The 21,609-nt window shown below is 42.3% G+C and overlaps 1 protein-coding gene across 4 annotated transcripts in view; it reads left to right on the top strand.

The window, feature by feature from the left end:
• The window catches only part of prkg1b (protein kinase cGMP-dependent 1b), an 827,021-nt gene that overhangs the window by 677,537 nt on the left and 127,875 nt on the right, over positions 1-21,609 (top strand). For all 4 annotated transcript variants that reach the window (XM_060841873.1, XM_060841874.1, XM_060841872.1 and 1 more), the window contains one exon: positions 3,924-3,998. In XM_060841873.1, coding sequence (XP_060697856.1) covers positions 3,924-3,998 — 75 coding nt within the window. The remainder of the gene's footprint in view (positions 1-3,923; positions 3,999-21,609) is intronic.

The following is a 21,609-nucleotide window of genomic DNA, read 5'->3' as shown; positions in this document are numbered from 1 at the left end:
TGCTGCATTGGGATTCTGAGAGACTTATTCACTCTTCTTAAATAAATTGGCACAATGTTATGATGCAGGATTGTAACCAGAGAGCAGAAATCTGACCTTTCTCAATAGATTAAATGCTTGGTCAGGGCTGGCTCAACCGTAGCAGCGAGCAGCATAAATGCAGAAATAAAACAGGAAAGGTGGAAATCAGAATTAAATATTATCTGTGACATGTTTTAATGTACAAGTCTGATACTGGATAGACCAAGTCCAAAGTAATCACTTCTGCATTTGAGATCAGGGAGGCTAACTCATTAGTTTAAGTGAATCATACAATGGTTATTCCAGATGTTGAACAAATGCCTCCTCTTTGCAAGAGAACTGAGCTCTCTTCACTCTCCAACCCTCTCCTGCAGGCATAGAAATATATTTCCCTTCAGGTAGTTCTCCATTTTATTTGAGTACCCAGATTAAATCTCCCTCCCCTCACTTTCAGACAGCAGATTTCAAAATGTCTCTCTTGTGTTGCGCTTTGCAAATCACCATGAAGTCTTGACCTCTGGTTTTTAACCTTTACATGAATAGGAATGGTATCTCCCCATCTATGCTGTCCAAACCCTTCATGCAAAAAGGAGTCCCTCAAGCCCCTTCAGCTTGCTCAGCAATTTAACAAGATTTTGGCATCAAATCCACAATGCTTCCTCCCAAGATAATCTTTGCTATAGTCAAGAATATGTTTACCCTTAGAACATAGAACAATACAGCACAGAACAGGCCCTTCGGCCCACGATGTTACCCCTGGCCTAACAATATTCAGTGGCTCCATCTCTACCACTTTGTGGTGAAGAGAGTTTCAAAGACCTGATCCTTTGAGGAAAAAAAAAGGTTTCCTTCATTTCCTACTTAACAGATCGTAAGAACTCCTTCTTACTTGGTAACTTGCTGCTGTCTAGTGAGAATCTTGCCATGCCACTTGTGAAAAGTGTAAGAGATGGAGTAAGATGCTCCTGATACTGAGATGGGCCTCATTAGAATCTTGTCTCATCTCTCCCACGTCTTACCATAGCCCATGTCATTCAAAAATTACTCAGATTCTGCACATTCAATTTTAATTATAATCATTTTCTTAGTACCCGTCCTCTCGTGATTGTAATTATTTTAAATACCTCACTCCCTTTCTTTGTGATTCACAATTTTATTTGGAATGTTATTTGGGTTTGTTACTGTAAAGATATACAAAATATATATTATATTCATGTGCCATTGTCCTATTTTCCATTATTAATTCCCCAGACACACTCTCTGTGGCAACTTTTTGTTTTGAATACGTACAGAAACTCTTACTATCTGATTTTATACTTCTAGCTAGCTTTCTTACATCTGTCCCTCATTTCTCTTTTAGTCTGTCTGAAACTGTTCTTTGTATTCTGTCCAATCTTCTAACCTGTCATTCATCCCTTTGGAATTATATGCTTCAGTCATTAAGGTTCAGGCTCCTGTATGCTTTTAAACCCTTTCCCAAACACCTTTGCTGCTCACAGTGATTTGAACACGTATACCCTGGTCTCTGTGTTTATACATCCAGTTTAGAATTAAATCCTTTATTTTATATTACCACTTTTAATTATTTCTCCGAAAATGTATCACATTGCACTTCTCTGTATTGGAGTCTTCAACGATGTGTCTGTTATTCCACGTGCCTGTCTGCATGTCCTCCTGAAAGCTTTCACTTCTCCAGCACTCCCCACCATCACATTGCATAACGCTGTCTAGTTCTCGGTCATCTGTTTAACTTGGACTTGTTTAACTTGAAATGAGGCTATCCTTTAATTGATTCGTACAGTGCTGTATTTGAGCAAATGGAGATGACTAGCACTTGTAGGGAACTGCAGCATTATTCCTTGGTCATAATTTACATTTCAGAGGTCAGTCATCAAATGGGACAACAGCATCTCTCTCTGAGATTTGGTGCAATCTAGAAGCTGAGGTGAAAGAGAGGAAAATGCTGAGTAAATTCAACCCTTTTTAAGACTGAAAAATACAAGGTTTCGAAGAGGCTTGAGAGATTGGCCCCTTATCGCAAGAAATCAATCATTTCTGATGGAAATGGGAGACACTTCTTCACTCTGAGGATTGTGAATTTTTGGAGTTCTCGAGCCTTGAGGGTTGCAAATGCTCCATTATTTAGCACATTCAAGGCTGAGGTCAATAGATTTTAGATCACCTTGGGAATCAAAGTTATTAGGAGCAATTTGCAAAGTCAGTCTTTGCTACATTTGGAATAATGCGATCACTCCTCAATTATGATGAGACAAAGTCTCAAGTTAGTTGTAAAGTGCCATTCATTGTGAACCATTCCAACCACATGAGGGTCCCTCAGTGTGCCATTCACATCCAGTTAACAGGTCATTAGCTTCACCTTGGGCATTGTGTTAGATCCCGAAGGCTTGTGGGTCTTCAAATCCCCAAGCCAAATGGGGCCCATTGTTCCATCATTTGCAGTTTTTGTTTCTTTTTTCAACAAGTAAATAGAGTCCCACCAATTCTATAATTGTTCCAAGGAGGTCTGGTGAAATGGTGACTGGCTCTTAGTCCCTCCTTCCCTCTTCTCACTGAATATGCGTCCCTCTAAGGCTTTCATGTTTTATCCCGTGCCTCCCAGGTAAATAATTCAACAGGTTTAATTGGAAGCACACCAGCTTTCGGAGCGACACTCCTTCATCGGGTGATAGCCAACACACCGGCATCTCCAAATCGGGTAAATAATGTATGACATTGCATTAGTTTGGAAGTTCTTGACTTCAGTCCACTGGGACCTCCCCATGTCTGTAGGATCCTTCATTAGACTTGTTGATGGTACATGTACTTTGGGCGGCACGGTGGCACAGTGGTTAGCACTGCTGCCTCACAGCGCCTGAAGACCCGGGTTCAATTCCCGACTCAGGCGACTGACTGTGTGGAGTTTGCACGTTCTCCCCGTGTCTGCGTGGGTTTCCTCCGGGTGCTCCGGTTTCCTCCCACAGTCCAAAGATGTGCGGGTTAGGTGAATTGGCCATGCTAAATTGCCCGTAGTGTTAGGTAAGGGGTAATGTAGGGGTATGGGTGGGTTTCGCTTCGGCGGGTCGGTGTGGACTTGTTGGGCCGAAGGGCCTGTTTCCACACTGTAAGTCTAGTCTAGTCTAATGTACAGACTCAAAGCCTGAGAGCTAGCAGGCAGATTGGACACAACCTGCATTGTGAAAATCATAAATTAGAGTCATAGAGATGTACAGCTTGTCCATGACGACCATATTTCCTCACCTAATCTAGTCACCTTTGCTAGCACTTGGCCTGTATCCCTCTAAATCCTTCCTATTCATAAAAACCCTCAAGATATTAAGGTTGAATGTATTGTACACATGTGCGCCTGGCTATTAAATGTGACAGGTAAAAGGTATGATATTCCTGCTGTTTACTTTGCCCAGATTGATTTGCTTCCTTAAATAAAACAAAAATTTACGACACTATAGATCAGAAACAAAGCTAGAAATTGCTGGAGAAACTCAGTAGGTCTGTCAGCATTTGTGGGGAGAAAGCAGAGTTAATCTTTCAAGTCCAGTGACTCCAACTGATGGCTGCTAAGAAAAGGTGGTATATGTGGCTGCAGACCAGCTTTGGGTGTTGGCGGTGAGTGGATACATGGAGGCAGAGCCCAGAGAGTGTGTGATGTGAACAGGGTCAAGCTCATCTTCAGCATAAATACCACATTTTCCTAGCTGCTATCAGTTCTGCTGAAGAGCCATCGGACTCAAAATGTTAACTCTGCTTTCTTCCCACAGACTCTGCCAGATCTGCTGAGTTTCATCAGCAGTGTTTGTTTTTGTGACTTATGACTTTCCTTCTTTTGTTTTGCGTTGTTTAATAAGTCTGTGGATTTGCTGAAAGCTGTATTCTGACTTTTACAGTTCATTCAAGCACTTGATCGGAGGCCTGGAAGATGTTTCCAACAAAGCCTATGAAGATGCTGAAGCTAAAGCTAAGTATGTCCGTCATGTATCTCCTTGAACTGTATCTTTGTCAATCCTGCCCTCTGCAGCTGGTGGTTAAACATTAAGTCCTTAGTCTGGAGAAAAATCCCTTTTGTTTCCATGTGATTAACTTGCAAAACCTTTGAACATGATGTTGATTTCATTGTAGAAATCACATTTTGTTTTTGTTCATTCATTGGATATAGGCGTCTCTGGCTCGGCCAACATTTATTGCCTATCCCTAATTGCCCAGAGGGCAGTTAAAAGTCAACCACATTGCTGTGGGTCTAAAGTCACATGTAAGCCAGACCAAATAAAGGTGGCAGATTTCTTTCCCTGAAGGACATTAGTGAACCAGGTGGGTGTTTCTAATATTCGACAATAGTTTCCTGATCATCACTAGAGTCTTAATTCCAGAGTCAAAAAGTATGGCACTGGATCTGATCTTTGACTCTGATCTCCCATCCTCACCTTCCCCTCCTTAATTCCAGATTCTTTATTGAATTCAAATTCCAGAATCCACCACGGCAGGATTTGAGCCCACGCCCCCAGAATGTTAGCTGAGTTTCTGTGTTGATAATCTAGCAATTTTACCAATAGGCCATTGCTTCCCATTAACATGTCAACGTATTAATAGAGAAAGAAAATGCCCAAAATTCTGTGGAGTTACCATCTAGAGAAGTCCACTTCTAAAGAACTGACATGGTGTGAACCCCACCGAATTCAGTGTGCAATGTATACATAGAATCACCCAGTACAAAAGGAGGTCATTCAGACCATTTTACTTGTGCTGGCCCTTCCCAAATGGTTCCATTCTCCTGCTTAGCACCCATTGCTCTACAAATGCGTTTCTTTAAAGAACAGACATTTAGTACTGTATTGAAATATATTAATGAATCTGCTCCACTAATCTTTCAGGTATTTCTTTTGTTTTTGTTAAATGGTGAATTTTTTTTCGAGCATCAGCATTGGTACATTTGTGACTGTAACTCATTTCATGTTTCAGTAATGGAATTGGATTTGCTCATTCAGCCAGCAGAATGAATTAGAGATAGAAGGAGCTAGTTACTATCAATAAGTGATCTGATTTACACTTGAGCTGGTTCATTTTGTTTAGCTTCTCACGTTTTAGTTTAACATGTTTCTGGTCAGCTGATGTTGCCTCTTGCTGTTATAATTGTGTGTGCAGCCCAATGTTTCCTGTCTCAACCTGTATAATATGCCATGAATAAGCTTAATCCAATCTTAACCAGGCTATGATGATATTTTTAAAATCAGTCGAACATGCACACTGGTTAGTTCTGTCGGTATCTCCAAAAATGCCGTGAACAGTGGATTTGTTATACAGAATATTTCATCCATTACAAAGACAGTAGACAAAAAGCCTTCGACACAGATTATAATAGAGATAACAATTTAAGGTAATAATGTATAAAACATCTTGTGATGAGGACAAAGCTCAACATAAGACAGGCTAGGGTTGATGGTGCTTAAATTAGCATTAGCCCTTTTTAAGTAAAGTCAAGGTTATCTCAAGGGGTACTGGGCCTTGGTTATCTAAAAGATTGAAACATAGAAAAATGGTGCAGGAGTGGGCCATTCGGCCCTTCGAGCCTGCACCACCATTCAAAGTGATCATGGCTGATCATGCAATCTCAGTATCCCATTCCCACCTTCCCCCATACCCCTTGATCCCTTTAGCTGCAAGGGCCTCTTGAATATATGTGCTGAACTAGCCCCAACAAAATCCTGTAGGATAGAATTCCACAGGTTTACAACTCTCTGCATGAAGAAATTCTCCCTCACCTCAGTCCCAAATGGCTTACCCCTTATTCTTAGATTATGACCCCTTGTTCTGGACTTCCCCCAACATTAGGAACATTTTTCCTGCTTCTAGCCTGTCCAGTCCCATCAGGATTTTGTGTTTTTATGAGATCACCTTCCCTCCATCCCCCAACCATTCTTCTAAATTCCAGCAAATACAAGCCCAGTTGATCCAGTCTTTCCTCATGTCAGTCCAGCCATCCTGGAAATCAGTCTAGTGAACCTTCACTAGGCTCCCTCAATAGCAAGAATATCCTTCCTCAGACTAGGAGACCAAACTGTATGCAAACTAGCGATTCACCAAGGCCCTGTATAACTGCAGCAAAACTCCAATCCTCTCGCTATGAAGGAGAGCATGCCATTAGCTTTCCTCACCACCTGCTGCACATGCATGCCAACCTTCAGCAACTGTTCCACCATGACACTCAGGGCTCGTTGCACCTCTCCTTTTCCTAAACTGCCACTATTTAGATAACAATCTATCTTCCTGCTTTTGTGGCCAAAGTGGATTACCTCACATTTATCCACATTATATTGTATTTGCCAAATAATTGCCCACTGAGCCAGTCTGTCCAAGTCACCCTGCAGCCTCTTAGCAACCACCTCAGAGCACACACTGCCACCCAGTTTAGTGTCATCTGCAAGTTCAGAGATATGGCATTCAATTGCTCAGTCCAACTTGTTGATGCATATTGTGAACAGTTTGGATCCCCGCACTGAACCCTGCATCACCCAATTTTTTACTGCCTGCCACTCTGAAAAGGACCCAACTCTCTGCTTCCTGTTTGCCAACCAGTTCTCTGTCCATGTCAAGGCATTACCCTAAATACCATGAGCTTTAATTTTCCTTTCTAATCCCTTGTGTGGAACCTTGTCAAAAGCCTTTTGAAAGTCCAGATACTGATTGCAGATGACTGCAGGCCAATGCATACTCACAACGATGAGGTGGCTCAATTTTGTTAGGTTAAAGGTATTGAGAAATATGGAGAAAAGGCAGGTACGTGGAGTTGCAGAACAACTTAGTTCTGAGCTGATCGAATGACACAGCAGGATTGAATAACTGAATGATTTACTCCTTTTCTTATGAGATTAGTCATCACTTAACTAACTTAATGCATTTTCAATATCTGTAGCATACCTGGAGTTGAGACTCTTTGGTTTGCAAAGCTGATGTGCTTCAGGTTATCTTTGCTGGCAATGAAGTTCATGTGATTTTAAATTAAATTAAGTTCATGCAACTCCAGTACTTCAGGCTTTGTCCTGCAGTACCATTGAATTACCATAGATGGCATCGTTCTGTTTTGTTGAGGTAGTAGCATTGGCTGGTACAACACCAACTTAGATTTGCATAGTGCTTGAACATTGTAAAACGATCCAAAGGAGTACAGGGCACGTACGATTTGACCATAATCACTGAACAGAAATGGAGGTAAAAGCTTTATTTTAGAAGGTTGTAGGATGTTGGGAATAGGAAGGGGCAAAGCCATGGAGGGCTTTGAAGACTGCATACACAGAAAGTGATAGACAGATTAAACAATCCCACAACCAATGGATCAAATCTAAGCTCTACACTCCTGTCACATTCGGTCGTGAATGGGAATGGACAATTAAACAACTCAATGGAGGAGGAGGCATCACAAATTTCCACAAGCATGCTGATTGGTGGCTGAGCCCAACACATCAATGCAAAAAGATAAGGCTGAAGCATTTGCTGTAATCGTCATCCGCTTGTGTGAAGTCATTGATCCATTTCAGCCTCCTCCAGTTGACCCCAGCATCACACATGCTTGTCCTCAACTAATTCGATTCACTCCACGTGATTTCAAGAAATGGTTGGAAGCACTGGATACTGCAAATGCTATGGGCCCTAACTCCATTCTGACCATAGTACTGAAGACTTGTCTCCAGAATTTACCACTTATCCATGTCACGACATTTACCCCAAATACCATGAGTTTTAATTTTCCTTTCTAATTGTTTATGTGGAACCTTGTCAAAAGCCTTTTGAAAGTTCAGATAATGATTACAGATGACTACAGACCAATGCATTCTCACAATGATGAGATGGCTCAATTTTCATTAGCCAAGCTGTTCCAGTACAGTTATAACACTGGCATCTACCCAACAATGTGGAAAATTGTCGAGGGTGTGATGCTGAAAAAGCACAGCAGGTCAGGCAGCATCCAAGGACCAGGAGAATTGATGTTTCAGGCATAAGCCCTTCATCGGGAATTGGGAAAATTGTAGAAAATTGTCCAAGTATGTCCTGTACATAAAAAGCAGGACTAATCCAATTACCGCCCCATCAGTCTACTCTCGATTATCAGTAAAGTGATAGACAGTGTGATCAACTGTGCTATCAAGCAGCACCTACTCAGCAATAACCTGCTCAGTGATGCCCGGTTTGGGTACTGCCAGGACCATTGCCCACGATATCAAGGACACATTTGGCTGAGTGTGGCGTCAAAGAGCCCCAGCCTATCACAAGTTAATATAAATCAGAGTAAAACTCTTTTTGGTTGGAGTCATACCTGGCACAAAGGAAGATGGTGGTTGTTATTGTTGAAGGTCAGTCATCTCAGCTCCAGGACATCTCTGCAAGAGTTCCCCAGGTTACTATCCTAGGCCCAACTATCTTCAACTGCTTCATCAATGACTTCCCCACCATCATTATGATCAGTTGTGGGGATGTGCTCCAATGATTTGCAATATTCAGCACCATTTGCGACTCCTCAGATACTAAAATAGTCCATGCCCGAATGCAACAAGACCTGGACAGTATCCAGGTTTGGACTGACCAGTAACATTCACATCACACAAGTGCCAGGCAATGAACAACACCAACAAGAGAGAATCTCGAATCAGCCCTTAAGTTTCATTTGCATAAGTAAAACTTAATCCTACTCTATTAACATCTTTGAGGTTACCGTTGATCAGAAACTGCACTGGACTAATTACCTAAATACTGTGACGACATGAACAGGTTCAGAGACTAGGAATGCAGAATCTAATGACTGACTTTCCAAATCCTGTCCGCCATTTACAAGACACAGGTCAGGAACATGTGATGGAATATTCTCCACTTGCCTAGATGAGTGCAGCTCCAATAATTCCCAAGAATCTCAACAACATCCAGCCCAAAGCAGTCTGCTTAATTGGCACAACATCCACAAACATTTACTCCCTCCACCTCAGATACTTGGTAGCAGAACTGTGTGACATCTATAAAATGCACTGCCCAAATTCATCAAGGCTTCTTAAAGGGTACTTTACAATCCCATGACCATTGTCATCTAAAAAGACAAGACCAGCAGATACATGTGAACACTACAACTTGCAAGTTTCATGCCAAGCAGGTCTCTATCCTGACTTGGATATATTTTGCTCTTCTTCACTGTTGCTGAGTTAAAAGCATGAACTCCTTCCTTAATGACTATTTACACCAAAAGGACTGCAGTGGCTCAAGAGGGCAAATAATCATCACCTTTGAAAATGAAATTAGGGATGGGCAATAAATGCTAGAATGAACTTGGAAAGCCAAATCTATCTCACCGTATTTGTTTAATAACCCAGTCTCTCTCACTGTCTGTTGAGCAACCCAATCTCTCTCACTCTGTCTGTTTAATAGCCCATTCAGCCTCACTGACTGTGTAACAACCCAATCTTACTTGCTTTATCTGTTTAATAACCCAGTCTCTCTCACTGTATTTGTTTAACAATGCAGGCTATCTGAATATATCTGCTAATAACCCAGGCTATCTCAATATGCATCTACAGAATATATAGTCTCTCACAGTACAGAGTCCGTTGTCTAATTACCCAGTGCTACATTGTAATGATGATTTGTCTGTGCAGTTTTAAATGCCAGAAGTTATTCTCAACAAATGTGGAACTTTAACCAGTTTGAGATGGCAACCTACCAAAGATGTGCAGGTCAGGTAAACTGGCCATGTTAAATTGTTGATAATGTTAGGTACATTAGTCAGAGGGAAATGGAGCTGGGTGGGTTACTCTTCAAAGGGTCGGTATGGACTGGTTGGGCCGAAGGGCCTGTTTCCACACTGTAGGGAATCTAATCTAATCTAATGCTTTAGCCAGAGTGGCAAATACTGAGAACCATATACAGTAGTGCACTTAGTCAAAACAAGAGAATGAGACGAGATGGCATTGAAATTGTAATAGTGAATACAAGTTTATTATTTCTCTCAACTGGGCAGACACTTTAAAAATTGAATATGGTGGCTTTTCTCTTTAGGACCTTGGGAAATACCATTATCAATCCTTGGTCAAGTCTGCCATGCAAGTTAAAGCTTAAACTATGATCTATACCTGCAGTAACCAGGAATTACCATTATACTGCTCCCATTTCACTATAACTTCAACCCAAGTTATTATTCATCTTCTAATTCCAAGAAAATGCTTGGCTTTCCCAACCCACAACAATATTCCTGCCCTTTCTTGTACTTTTCCATTTCCTACACTGGGATTTCTTGATATCCTCAATAGTAAGATGATATCGCGGCTATTTTTGTCGTGTATGGGCTCACACCTAATAAGAACTGGATGGAGACGGCCAAAAATAATTGCAGCTAATAGTTTAGCTCTTAATCATTCCCTCTTTGATGAAAGCATTGCTTACTATTTTTTTCAGATGAATGTCTATGATGAGTATACATGATTTCTCAAAGATACCTGAGTCAGGTCAATAAGTGTTTCAGCGGTTGGGTCTTGAAATGCAAGGGACATGAAATGATGCATTCAAATTTATCTCAGGATATTCACGCTATCAAGAATTTAGCTTCTCTTTGCAATGTTTACCATGGCATATGACATCGCTGTTCTTGATTTGTTGTCAGTAACTGTTCGGTAGTCTGATGCTGTAAACAGCTGAAACTTAGTTGCGTTCGTGAAGAGATGGTGTCCAGCCCGGCCCAGGTTGGGTGATCTGGGTCAGTCATAACGACAATGGTGATTATTATAACCATTGCTGTTTGAGTGGCAGCTGACAGGAACAATGCAGTGGTTGGACATAATAAGAAGAAATCTGAGCTGGAGCTATTTACATGAAATGTTCCACTTTGTATCATTTCCTCATTAGGCAAATCAGTGTTAATTTAGCCTGGCCACAGATATCTTCTTCCAGAATAATCTTTGCCAGCACCACACTAATTTTTTGATGCAGTGCAAAAAGTGTTGCAACTCTGCAACCAAAATGTGTAATAATTCTCAAAATCTAAAATTAGTGTTATGAGTTAGCTATCCTCCAGTGTCACAGCCAGAATCTGCGGCAGTGTATTCAGAAAAAGAGGCTGAATATTTTCTGCAAAAATCGAGCTCCTCCACGGGGTGAAATGTAAGGCACAACCCCACACCAACAGCTGCGAGGACTATGGGATGATGTCTTAATGGCAGCAGCCAATTAGCAGCTCACTGCTGGGATTAATTGTTTACATGAGGATCATGTCCCAACAGAGGGTCCGCAGCTCAACAGCGCCACTTACACATGCTGGTCATTGCAGGTGCTGCAAAAAGAGACTGGAGGCAACCTCCATGCTGAGACACTGTGGAAGACCAGGTACATTTATTTTAACCAGCTGGGGCTGAGAATCAAATCCTGACTATCAGGGCAGTAGGTGTCTAGGGGTCATAATGTGGCAGAAATGCCACTGAAGTGGAGAAACGGGTGAGGGGGTGAGCTGTCATGAGGGTAGCTGTTCCTTTAGTGTCTCTGGATCAAAATCATAAAATCCCGACTGCGTGGTAAAAGGCCATAATTTCATGATCATCAGACTCTTCATTCCAATTTTTATTCAATTCAATTTAAACCATCTGCCTTAAAGAGATTTGAACCCAGGTCCCCAGAACATATCCTGGGACTCTGTATTAATAGTCTAGTGATAATATCTCCATGTCATTGCAAGTGTGGTGGTGATTGGCCTGTGGGCACAATGTTTGCTCATTTCTCCATATCTTGATGTCTTGCATTTTTCTCTTGAGTTTCTTGAATTTACAACTTCAAAGAGCGAGATGATGAATGGGTGGAATACCTTAGGTGGGTTCCTGTTATTTTCTTTGTGTTTCCTTAAAGAATCTTGTTCCTGAAGGATGCACTACCTGTAAACAGCTGCTGTATCTCTAGGCTCTCACTCTTCCAAGATCAACACTGAAAACTTGTTGGTTCTGCTATTGGCTGTAACTCATACCCTGAGCATGGAGCCCTTAGCTGGGATCTGGGGCCAATCACAAAAGGATAAGGTACACTTGGACGGCCTTCCTATTTTGTTTTGCAAATAATGTGCGATCCTTTGTATCCATCTGAGCAGATAACAGCTTCTCCCATAATGCAGCACTCTCTCACTAATCCCATGTATTTCCCTGCTCTTTGTGATTATTAGCTGGCCATTCTCTACTTCAGTCTCTCAAACCACTTATACTGTAACTCCAGTCTGGTGCATGTCTTTGAAATGTCTTTCTCTTGCAGCAAGACTTCACAAAATACTTTTGCTGAGGAAGCATTTTGAAGAAGTGTTCCTGAGCTGAAATGTTAACTCTGCCTTCTCTCCAATGATGTTGTCTGATCTGCTGAGCTTTTCCAGCAATTTTCTGTTTTTATATCTACCGGGAGTCTTCTGAAATTCAGAACCCTTGTGTCATTCCATCATCCTAGACTATTGCTTCCTTGACTTCACAATCTGGTGTCCTTTGAATCCCTTGTCTCTCTCCCCACCCTCCTCCTGTCAAAGTACTCACAAAAGCAATACAATCCCTTTGATCATGCTTTTCATCTCCTCTCATGACTCCTCTCATCGAGCTATTCAGTGTAAATATCAGTTACTTTTTTTCGGTGCAGTCCCTTTAGATTTTTTTTAAACTGTGTTCAAAGAGCAGGGTAAATGCAAGATGGAAATTGAAGTTGAAAAGCTCAGATAAATGCCACACAATTTGGAGTTTCTTGTGCTGAGCACACTGGGATTTTACACATGGCAGCATTAATTCCGAACACACGGTCAACACATCTGTCCCTGTAGATCCAGTAGTTTGTGGTGCTGAAGGGACGAGAGACGCTGCAGCTTAATGCAAGGTCTGGTTTATTGGCCTATTGTCCACTGCTGGGACTGTCTGTGGAGATCAGTTATCAATGCACCTCATGTCCTCTGTGCGCAGTTTAATTCCCAGAAAAGACTGGTACTCATTTGTAGAGGACAGTAATTGGCCACACGCTTTGGTGAAAATATTCGTGACTTCGCTATCACTAAGGAAGGGGAAGGCCGATGAACTTACCAGGTGGATTTTGGGTGCTTTTCTTTTTGAATAGGATCGATTTCTGTGGTTGCTAAAGATTCCTGAACAGGCAGCTTCCATGTGTAATTCCACACAGCCCTGTGTTTGAGCTCAGGCAGTGTTATTTATTATGGGCTGGGCTGAATCCAAGGAGCATTACACCCACCTCAATTACAGATGTTGGATTGGTCCCAACATTGATAAGATCCACAGCATGGGATAACTGCACTTCATTCCAGGTTTTAGATCAAGCTGAGGACACCCAAGGCATCTCTGATAATCTGTCTGTAATAAAGCAAGTTTTGGCAATGAATCTCAGTACAAATTAGCAATCAAATGTTGTCTTCATGCAGTGTTCCCTAAAAGTGAAGCTGCTCAGTCAGTTGCTGTTTAGTCCCATCTGTTTTGCCTGATTCTCCTGCTTGACTCAGGATTCCTGAACTGACTGGCAATAAAACTGTGCTAACAGAGAAGCAATTACAGATACAATTGAGTGTATTGACTGCCTTTAATGGGTGAAGGAATGCATCGTGAGAAATCAACATTTCGGATAAATGTCCCAGTTTCACAAAGTCAGTAAGAAATGTCCAGGTATTAAAGAGAGAAATGAGTGGCATTTAGATGGTACCTGTCACATCCTTATATCATCCAAATTGTTTTACATCCAATGACATACTTTTTGCATCATGCAATCATACAGATTGTTACAACATGAAGGCGGGTGAACCAAACCAATCTTTCTACCTCGGTAATCACAATGCAGTAAATTAAAACCTTCAAAGATTATTGAATTTGCCCCCGATGGTTCCTAACTAGAGTTGCGAATAGTGGTGCTGGAAGAGCACAGCAGTTCAGGCAGCATCCAAGGAGCAGCAAAATCGATGTTTTGGGCAAAAGCCAATTCCTGATGAAGGGCTTTGGCCCGAAATGTCGATTTCGCTGCACCTTGGATGCTGCCTGAACTGCTGTGCTCTTCCAGCACCACTAATCCAGAATCTGGTTTCCAGCATCTGCAGTCATTGTTTTTACCTCCTAGAATTGTGAATAACTAATCCCAGACTCTTTGAATAATCAATTCTCACTTACCAGTTTGCAGCTTTAACAGAAGACTTAGCAATTTATTAACAACGCAGTAATTTTCAGCAAAGCAAAATAAAACAACAAAATAAACTCGTTGATGTCTATGTCTAAATTCAGTAACCTGTGTTTTCAGCCCTATTGACACAAAGACAGACAGACAGACAGACAAACACAATCAAGGGCTAAATGAAAGAAATAACAAAACCAGCCAGGTTATTTAATTAGTTTTCACAATGCCGTGTTCCACCGGCACAGATGGTTGTCTCTTGGGTGATTTTTTTGAAGATGTTGATCAGGGCCACCTTTTCACCTTACTCTGAGAAATCCAGTGCTACTTATAACTTCGTTTCTAATCTCTCAGCTTCCAATAGCTGATAATGCAAAGTTAGACAAGGAGCTTTTAAAGCGTCCTAGAGTCATAGTGATGTACAGCACAGAAATGGATCCTTCGATCCGACTCATCCATGCCGAACAGATATCCCAACCCAATCTAGTCCCACCTGCCAGCACCCGGCCCATATCCCTCCAAACCCTTCCTATTCATATACCCATCCAAATGCCTTTTAAATGTTGCAAATGTACCAACCTCCACCACTTCCTCTGGCAGCTCATTCCATACACGTACCACCCTCTGAGTGAAGAAGTTACCTCTTAGGTCTCTTTTATATCTTTCCCCTCTCATCCTAAATCTATGCCCTCTAGATCTGGACTCCCCCACCCCAGGGAAAAGACTTTGTCTATTTATCCTATCCATGCCTTTCATGATTTTAACGTCACCCTCAGCTTCTGCTGCTCCAGGGAAAACAGCCCCAGCCTGTTCAGCCTCTCCCTATAGCTCAAATCCTCCAATCCTGGCAATATCCTTGTAAATCTTTTCTGAACCCTTTCAAGTTTCACAACATCTTTCTGATAGGAAGGAGACCAGAATTGCACACAATATTCCAACAGTGGCCTAACCAATGTCCTGTACAGCCGCAACATGACCTCCTAACTCCTGTACTCAATACTCTGACCAATAAAGGAAAGCAGACCAAACACCTTCTTCACTATCCTATCTACCGTCAACCAGCCAAGCTCGTCTTCTCAGAAAGCACAGTCCAAAACCTAGCTCAGGACACTGGCCTCTCCCTATCAGACTGACCATCTCCTTCACAATGTCCCAGTTATTATCCAGCAACTGCCATTGAGCATGAGATCTTTTCCAGACTTGTTGGAACCAGAACCCAGGTACTGACCTTGTTAGGGCCAACATTTACTGTCTGTTTAAGCATTCCATGCTCCTCCAGTGACAAAGCATCTATAGAAACTCTTAATTAAGAACCAACCTGCCCAGGCCTGTCCTCAAACAAACAGCATCTTGTTTGTTCTCTCTTTTTTTTAAACACAAGCTACTGTTCACAGTCCAAAGGTCATTTTCAGCTCAGTGTTCATTCACAGCTCCAAACCCCAAAATTGATAAATTATTATTATTATTATTATGCCTGATTTCAATCCATTTATCAGTGATATCAGTGCTGTATATGATCAGACAGGGCGTAATATTGCTGAGCCAATCTGCCTAATTCCTGAGGCCAGTTTAGGTTTAAAGCTGAGCTTTTTCTCCTGACAGTATTTGCCATTATACAAGAGTGAGTGCTCACCATGTGCTGCTTTTATTGGATGATGCAGCTCTGTTATTGACATAATCACCCTGCTCATTGGACAATATCAGATGCAGATATTATTGGGAAAGAAAGGGAAAGGGAAAAGAACCAAAGGCCACACAAGCTGACTAGTCTGAACCTTAAAGAAAGCTTAAAGATATTTGTTGTATAGAAAAAAAGGAGGAAGAGCCCAATTATAACATCAGCCTCACTTCTGGCTGCAAGGACAATGAAAGTCTGAATTGGCAGACCACAATGCAATCGATTCTGATCTACAAACACAAGCCCAACTGTAAAGAGAAAAGGATTTATCCCTATGGAACTTTAGTTGCATTTTAATTATTACCATCACACCTTGAAAAACATTGCAGTTATGTTGCTGGCATTACAATCTTTAATACTTCCTTATTTCATTCTTGACTTTCCATTGGTATTATCTGAACTGATGCCATCCCATGTGGCACTAAGAGAAGGGAACTGTATCTAAATGTCCCCAGGATAGAGGTGAGGAGAAACATGACAATGTTCCAAAACGTGGCCCTGAGCTACTGACTCCTTTGGGATCTGAAATTGTCAGACCATTAAGTAAAGGCTGGGGCATGTCCTTTGATCCCCTTAATTAATAGACTTTCACTGTCTTGCTGCAAACACAATAAATGGCATTTGTGTGAGATACCTGTGGTTCATTAACCTTGGTAGGATTTTACATCTATACTCAGATCACCTGATGTAGTTTCACTTAGAGGCGGACAGGATCTCAACATTAAGTAGTAAGATGCAAAGTGTGTGTCCTATTGCCATAAGGTCAGGACCTGCTGAATGGTGAATTTAGTGTTTCCTGGAGTGGTACAGATATCCCTCAAATGGGGCTGATTTGGTGACTTCTCTGAATTCAATTTGCCAGTAGGATCATTTGCCTCTGCAGGAGCTCCTGGGTGGTGATGGTTAAGGTGGGGACTGAGGTGCAGGGTCATTCTGAACACTGATCCACTATCCCCCAGTTCGATCAAGAAATGGGAACCATGAAAAGTCATTGACAGGTTCCTTGTCACAAACTCTATCTGTTGAATAGCAGGCTTTTGAACAGCTACAGTGAGGGGACTCCTTGCAAGACAGGTAAAGAACAAACTAGGGACCCTGTGTAGCCAATTCCTAGAACTAGAAATATGTACAAGCCCCTTCTGTTCTTCCTGGGCAGTCCCTTATGGGTGAGGGACATTAGAATGAGTCCTAAAGTGACTAAAGAATCCACTGCGTGGCCCACAGTCTCTGTCACAGGAGGGGCAAGCAATGATTGGGGTAATCTAGAACATAGAACAGTACAGCACAGAACAGGCCCTTCAGCCCATGATGTTGTGCCGCCCATTGATCCTCATGTACGGTAAACCTAATGTATGAACCCTCAAATTTCTGTAATCATATGCAAGTCCAGCAGTCTCTTAAATGTCGCCAATGACCTTGCGTCCACAACTGCTGGTAGCAATGCATTCCATACTCCCACAATTCTCTGCGTAAAGAACCCGCCTCTGACATCCCTCTATACTTTCCGTCAAACAGCTTAAAACTATGACCCCTTGTGTTAACAATTTCTGCCCTGGGAAAAAGTCTCTGGCTATCAACTCTATCTATGCCTCTCATTATCTTGCACACCTCAATTAGGTCCCCTCTCTTCCTTCTTTTTTCCAATGAGAAAAGTCCGAGCTCAGTCAACCTCTCTTCGTAAGATAAGCCCTCCATTCCAGGCAGCATCCTGATAAACCTCCTCTGAATCCTCTACAAAGCATCCACATCTTTCCTATAATGGGGCGACCAGAACTGGACACAATATTCCAAGTACGGTCGAACCAAAGTTTTATAGAACTGCAACAGGATCTCACGGCTCTTAAACTCAATCCCCCTGTTAATGAAAGCCAAAACACCATATGCTTTCTTAACAACCCTGTCCACTTGGGTGGCAATTTTTAAGGGATCTATGTACCTGCACACCAAGATCCTGCTGTTCCTCCACACTGCGAATCCTGTCTTTTACGTTCGACCTTCCAAAATGCATCACTTCGCTTAGAATAGAATCGCTGCAGTATGGAAACAGGCCCTTTGGCCCAACAAGGTCACACCAACCCTCCGAAGAGTAACCCACCCATCTGCATTCCTCTACCCATTATCCTATATTTACCCCTGACTAATGCACCTAAACTACACATCCCTGAACGCTATGTGCAATTTAGCATGGTTCCAGATTAGAAAGGCACAGGTAAAGCACAGCAGTTCAGGCAGAATCCGAGGAGCAGGAAAATCGATGTTTTGGGCAAAAGCCCTTCATCCTGATGTCGAACGTAAAAGACAGGATTCTTCGCAGTGTGGAGGAACAGCAGGATCTTGGTGTGCAGGTACATAGATCCCTTAAAAATTGCCACCCAAGTGGACAGGGTTGTTAAGAAAGCATATGGTGTTTTGGCTTTCATTAACAGGGGGATTGAGTTTAAGAGCCGTGAGATCTTGTTGCAGTTCTATAAAACTTTGGTTAGACCGCACTTGGAATATTGTGTCCAGTTCTGGTCGCCCCATTATAGGAAAGATGTGGATGCTTTGTAGAGGATTCAGAGGAGGTTTATCAGGATGCTGCCTGGAATGGAGGGCTTATCTTACGAAGAGAGGTTGACTGAGCTCGGACTTTTCTCATTGGAAAAAAGAAGGAAGAGAGGGGACCTAATTGAGGTGTGCAAGATAATGAGAGGCATAGATAGAGTTGATAGCCAGAGACTTTTTCCCAGGGCAGAAATTGTTAACACAAGGGGTCATAGTTTTAAGCTGTTTGACGGAAAGTATAGAGGGATGTCAGAGGCGGGTTCTTTACGCAGAGAATTGTGGGAGTATGGAATGCATTGCTACCAGCAGTTGTGGACGCAAGGTCATTGGCGACATTTAAGAGACTGCTGGACTTGCATATGATTACAGAAATTTGAGGGTTCATACATTAGGTTTACCGTACATGAGGATCAATGGGCGGCACAACATCATGGGCTGAAGGGCCTGTTCTGTGCTGTACTGTTCTATGTTCTAGATTACCCCAATCATTGCTTGCCCCTCCTGTGACAGAGACTGTGGGCCACGCAGTGGATTCTTTAGTCACCTTAGGACTCATTCTAATGTCCCTCACCCATAAGGGACTGCCCAGGAAGAACAGAAGGGGCTTGTACATATTTCTAGTTCTAGGAATTGGCTACACAGGGTCCCTAGTTTGTTCTTTACCTGTCTTGCAAGGAGTCCCCTCACTGTAGCTGTTCAAAAGCCTGCTATTCAACAGATAGAGTTTGTGACAAGGAACCTGTCAATGACTTTTCATGGTTCCCATTTCTTGATCGAACTGGGGGATAGTGGATCAGTGTTCAGAATGACCCTGCACCTCAGTCCCCACCTTAACCATCACCACCCAGGAGCTCCTGCAGAGGCAAATGATCCTACTGGCAAATTGAATTCAGAGAAGTCACCAAATCAGCCCCATTTGAGGGATATCTGTACCACTCCAGGAAACACTAAATTCACCATTCAGCAGGTCCTGACCTTATGGCAATAGGACACACACTTTGCATCTTACTACTTAATGTTGAGATCCTGTCCGCCTCTAAGTGAAACTACATCAGGTGATCTGAGTATAGATGTAAAATCCTACCAAGGTTAATGAACCACAGGTATCTCACACAAATGCCATTTATTGTGTTTGCAGCAAGACAGTGAAAGTCTATTAATTAAGGGGATCAAAGGACATGCCCCAGCCTTTACTTAATGGTCTGACAATTTCAGATCCCAAAGGAGTCAGTAGCTCAGGGCCACGTTTTGGAACATTGTCATGTTTCTCCTCACCTCTATCCTGGGGACATTTAGATACAGTTCCCTTCTCTTAGTGCCACATGGGATGGCATCAGTTCAGATAATACCAATGGAAAGTCAAGAATGAAATAAGGAAGTATTAAAGATTGTAATGCCAGCAACATAACTGCAATGTTTTTCAAGGTGTGATGGTAATAATTAAAATGCAACTAAAGTTCCATAGGGATAAATCCTTTTCTCTTTACAGTTGGGCTTGTGTTTGTAGATCAGAATCGATTGCATTGTGGTCTGCCAATTCAGACTTTCATTGTCCTTGCAGCCAGAAGTGAGGCTGATGTTATAATTGGGCTCTTCCTCCTTTTTTTCTATACAACAAATATCTTTAAGCTTTCTTTAAGGTTCAGACTAGTCAGCTTGTGTGGCCTTTGGTTCTTTTCCCTTTCCCTTTCTTTCCCAATAATATCTGCATCTGATATTGTCCAATGAGCAGGGTGATTATGTCAATAACAGAGCTGCATCATCCAATAAAAGCAGCACATGGTGAGCACTCACTCTTGTATAATGGCAAATACTGTCAGGAGAAAAAGCTCAGCTTTAAACCTAAACTGGCCTCAGGAATTAGGCAGATTGGCTCAGCAATATTACGCCCTGTCTGATCATATACAGCACTGATATCACTGATAAATGGATTGAAATCAGGCATAATAATAATAATAATAATCCTCAGATGCTGCTTGACCTGCACCACTCTAATCTAGAATCTGGTTTCTAGAATCTGCAGTCCTTGTTTTTACCTGCAATTTAGCACTGCCAATTCACTTACACTGCACATCTTTGGATTGTGAGAGGAAACCCACGCAAACGTGAAGAGAATGTACAAACTCCACACAGACAGTCACCTGAGGCTGGAATCGAACCCGGGTCCCTGACGCTGTGAGGTAGCAGTGCTAACCACTGAACCACCGTGCCGTCCGCAGAATAGGAGGGTGGGTTACCCAAGTTGCCCCACATACTTTTCGCTATTGAGGCTTGACTTCAGCATGCCATCAGCGGCGAGACTGTGGATGAACGGATCCTTCCCAGATGTTTTCCCTTCACTTGGCAGCAGCCAAGATTTTGCCGGTGTCAGTGGGAATATTGCACCTTTCCTCAGAGGCTTTGGGGATGTCCTTGAGGCATTTAGCCAGCCCGCTTGGGGCTCACTGACCATATTGAAGCTCTGAATGGATCACTTATTTCAGGAATCTTGGGTCAGGCATGTGGATGATGATCAAGCGTGTCAATGCTTTGGGAACATTGGTCTGAATGTGAACACTGACATTAATGCACCTCTCCTGCAAATAGATTCACAGTATCTTATAGAGGTTAAAGTTGGAATACTGTTATGGCATTTTGAGCTGATTGGCTTACATAGTCCATGTCTCTCAGTCATACAGGCGAGAGGGTATTATTATTGTTCTGTAGACTGTGGGTTTAGTGCTGCATTTGAGGTGCTGGTCTCCAAAATTCCCTTCCAATTCTGACTGCAGGCTGCACTGACACATCGAAAGCAACCTCGCCATCAATATTTAGCCTGTTAACAGTATGGAAAATGGTGCACATTGTCCAAGGCCACGTCATGGAATTTGATAATGTTGGGTAGTGGGGAGGAAATGACAGTGCAGTATGGTGCGGCAGGTTGGTAGATGACCTTTGTCTCATGTGTGTTTAGTGTAGAGCTCAGTGAAGGTTTGGATGATGACTCGAAGCTTGGCCTCTAAGTGATCGCAGACTCAAGCATCATCTGTCAATAGGAATTCAAGTCCAGAAGGTGAGACGATCTGCATCAGTTGAACAGGTTCCTATTTGTTCAGTTGAGTAGCTCAGTTGCATACTGCAAGAGGTTTGCTGAAGGTGATGTTGAACTTCACAGCAGGAAGATTGAGAAGAATATCAGCACGATAACACAGGCTTCCTTAACCACAAAT

The sequence above is a fragment of the Hemiscyllium ocellatum genome, chromosome 22 (genome assembly GCF_020745735.1).
Source record: "Hemiscyllium ocellatum isolate sHemOce1 chromosome 22, sHemOce1.pat.X.cur, whole genome shotgun sequence".
Taxonomy (NCBI): domain Eukaryota; kingdom Metazoa; phylum Chordata; class Chondrichthyes; order Orectolobiformes; family Hemiscylliidae; genus Hemiscyllium; species Hemiscyllium ocellatum.
The sequence above is the reverse complement of the archived record's forward strand: the minus strand, read 5'-3'. Positions and strand labels throughout refer to the sequence as shown.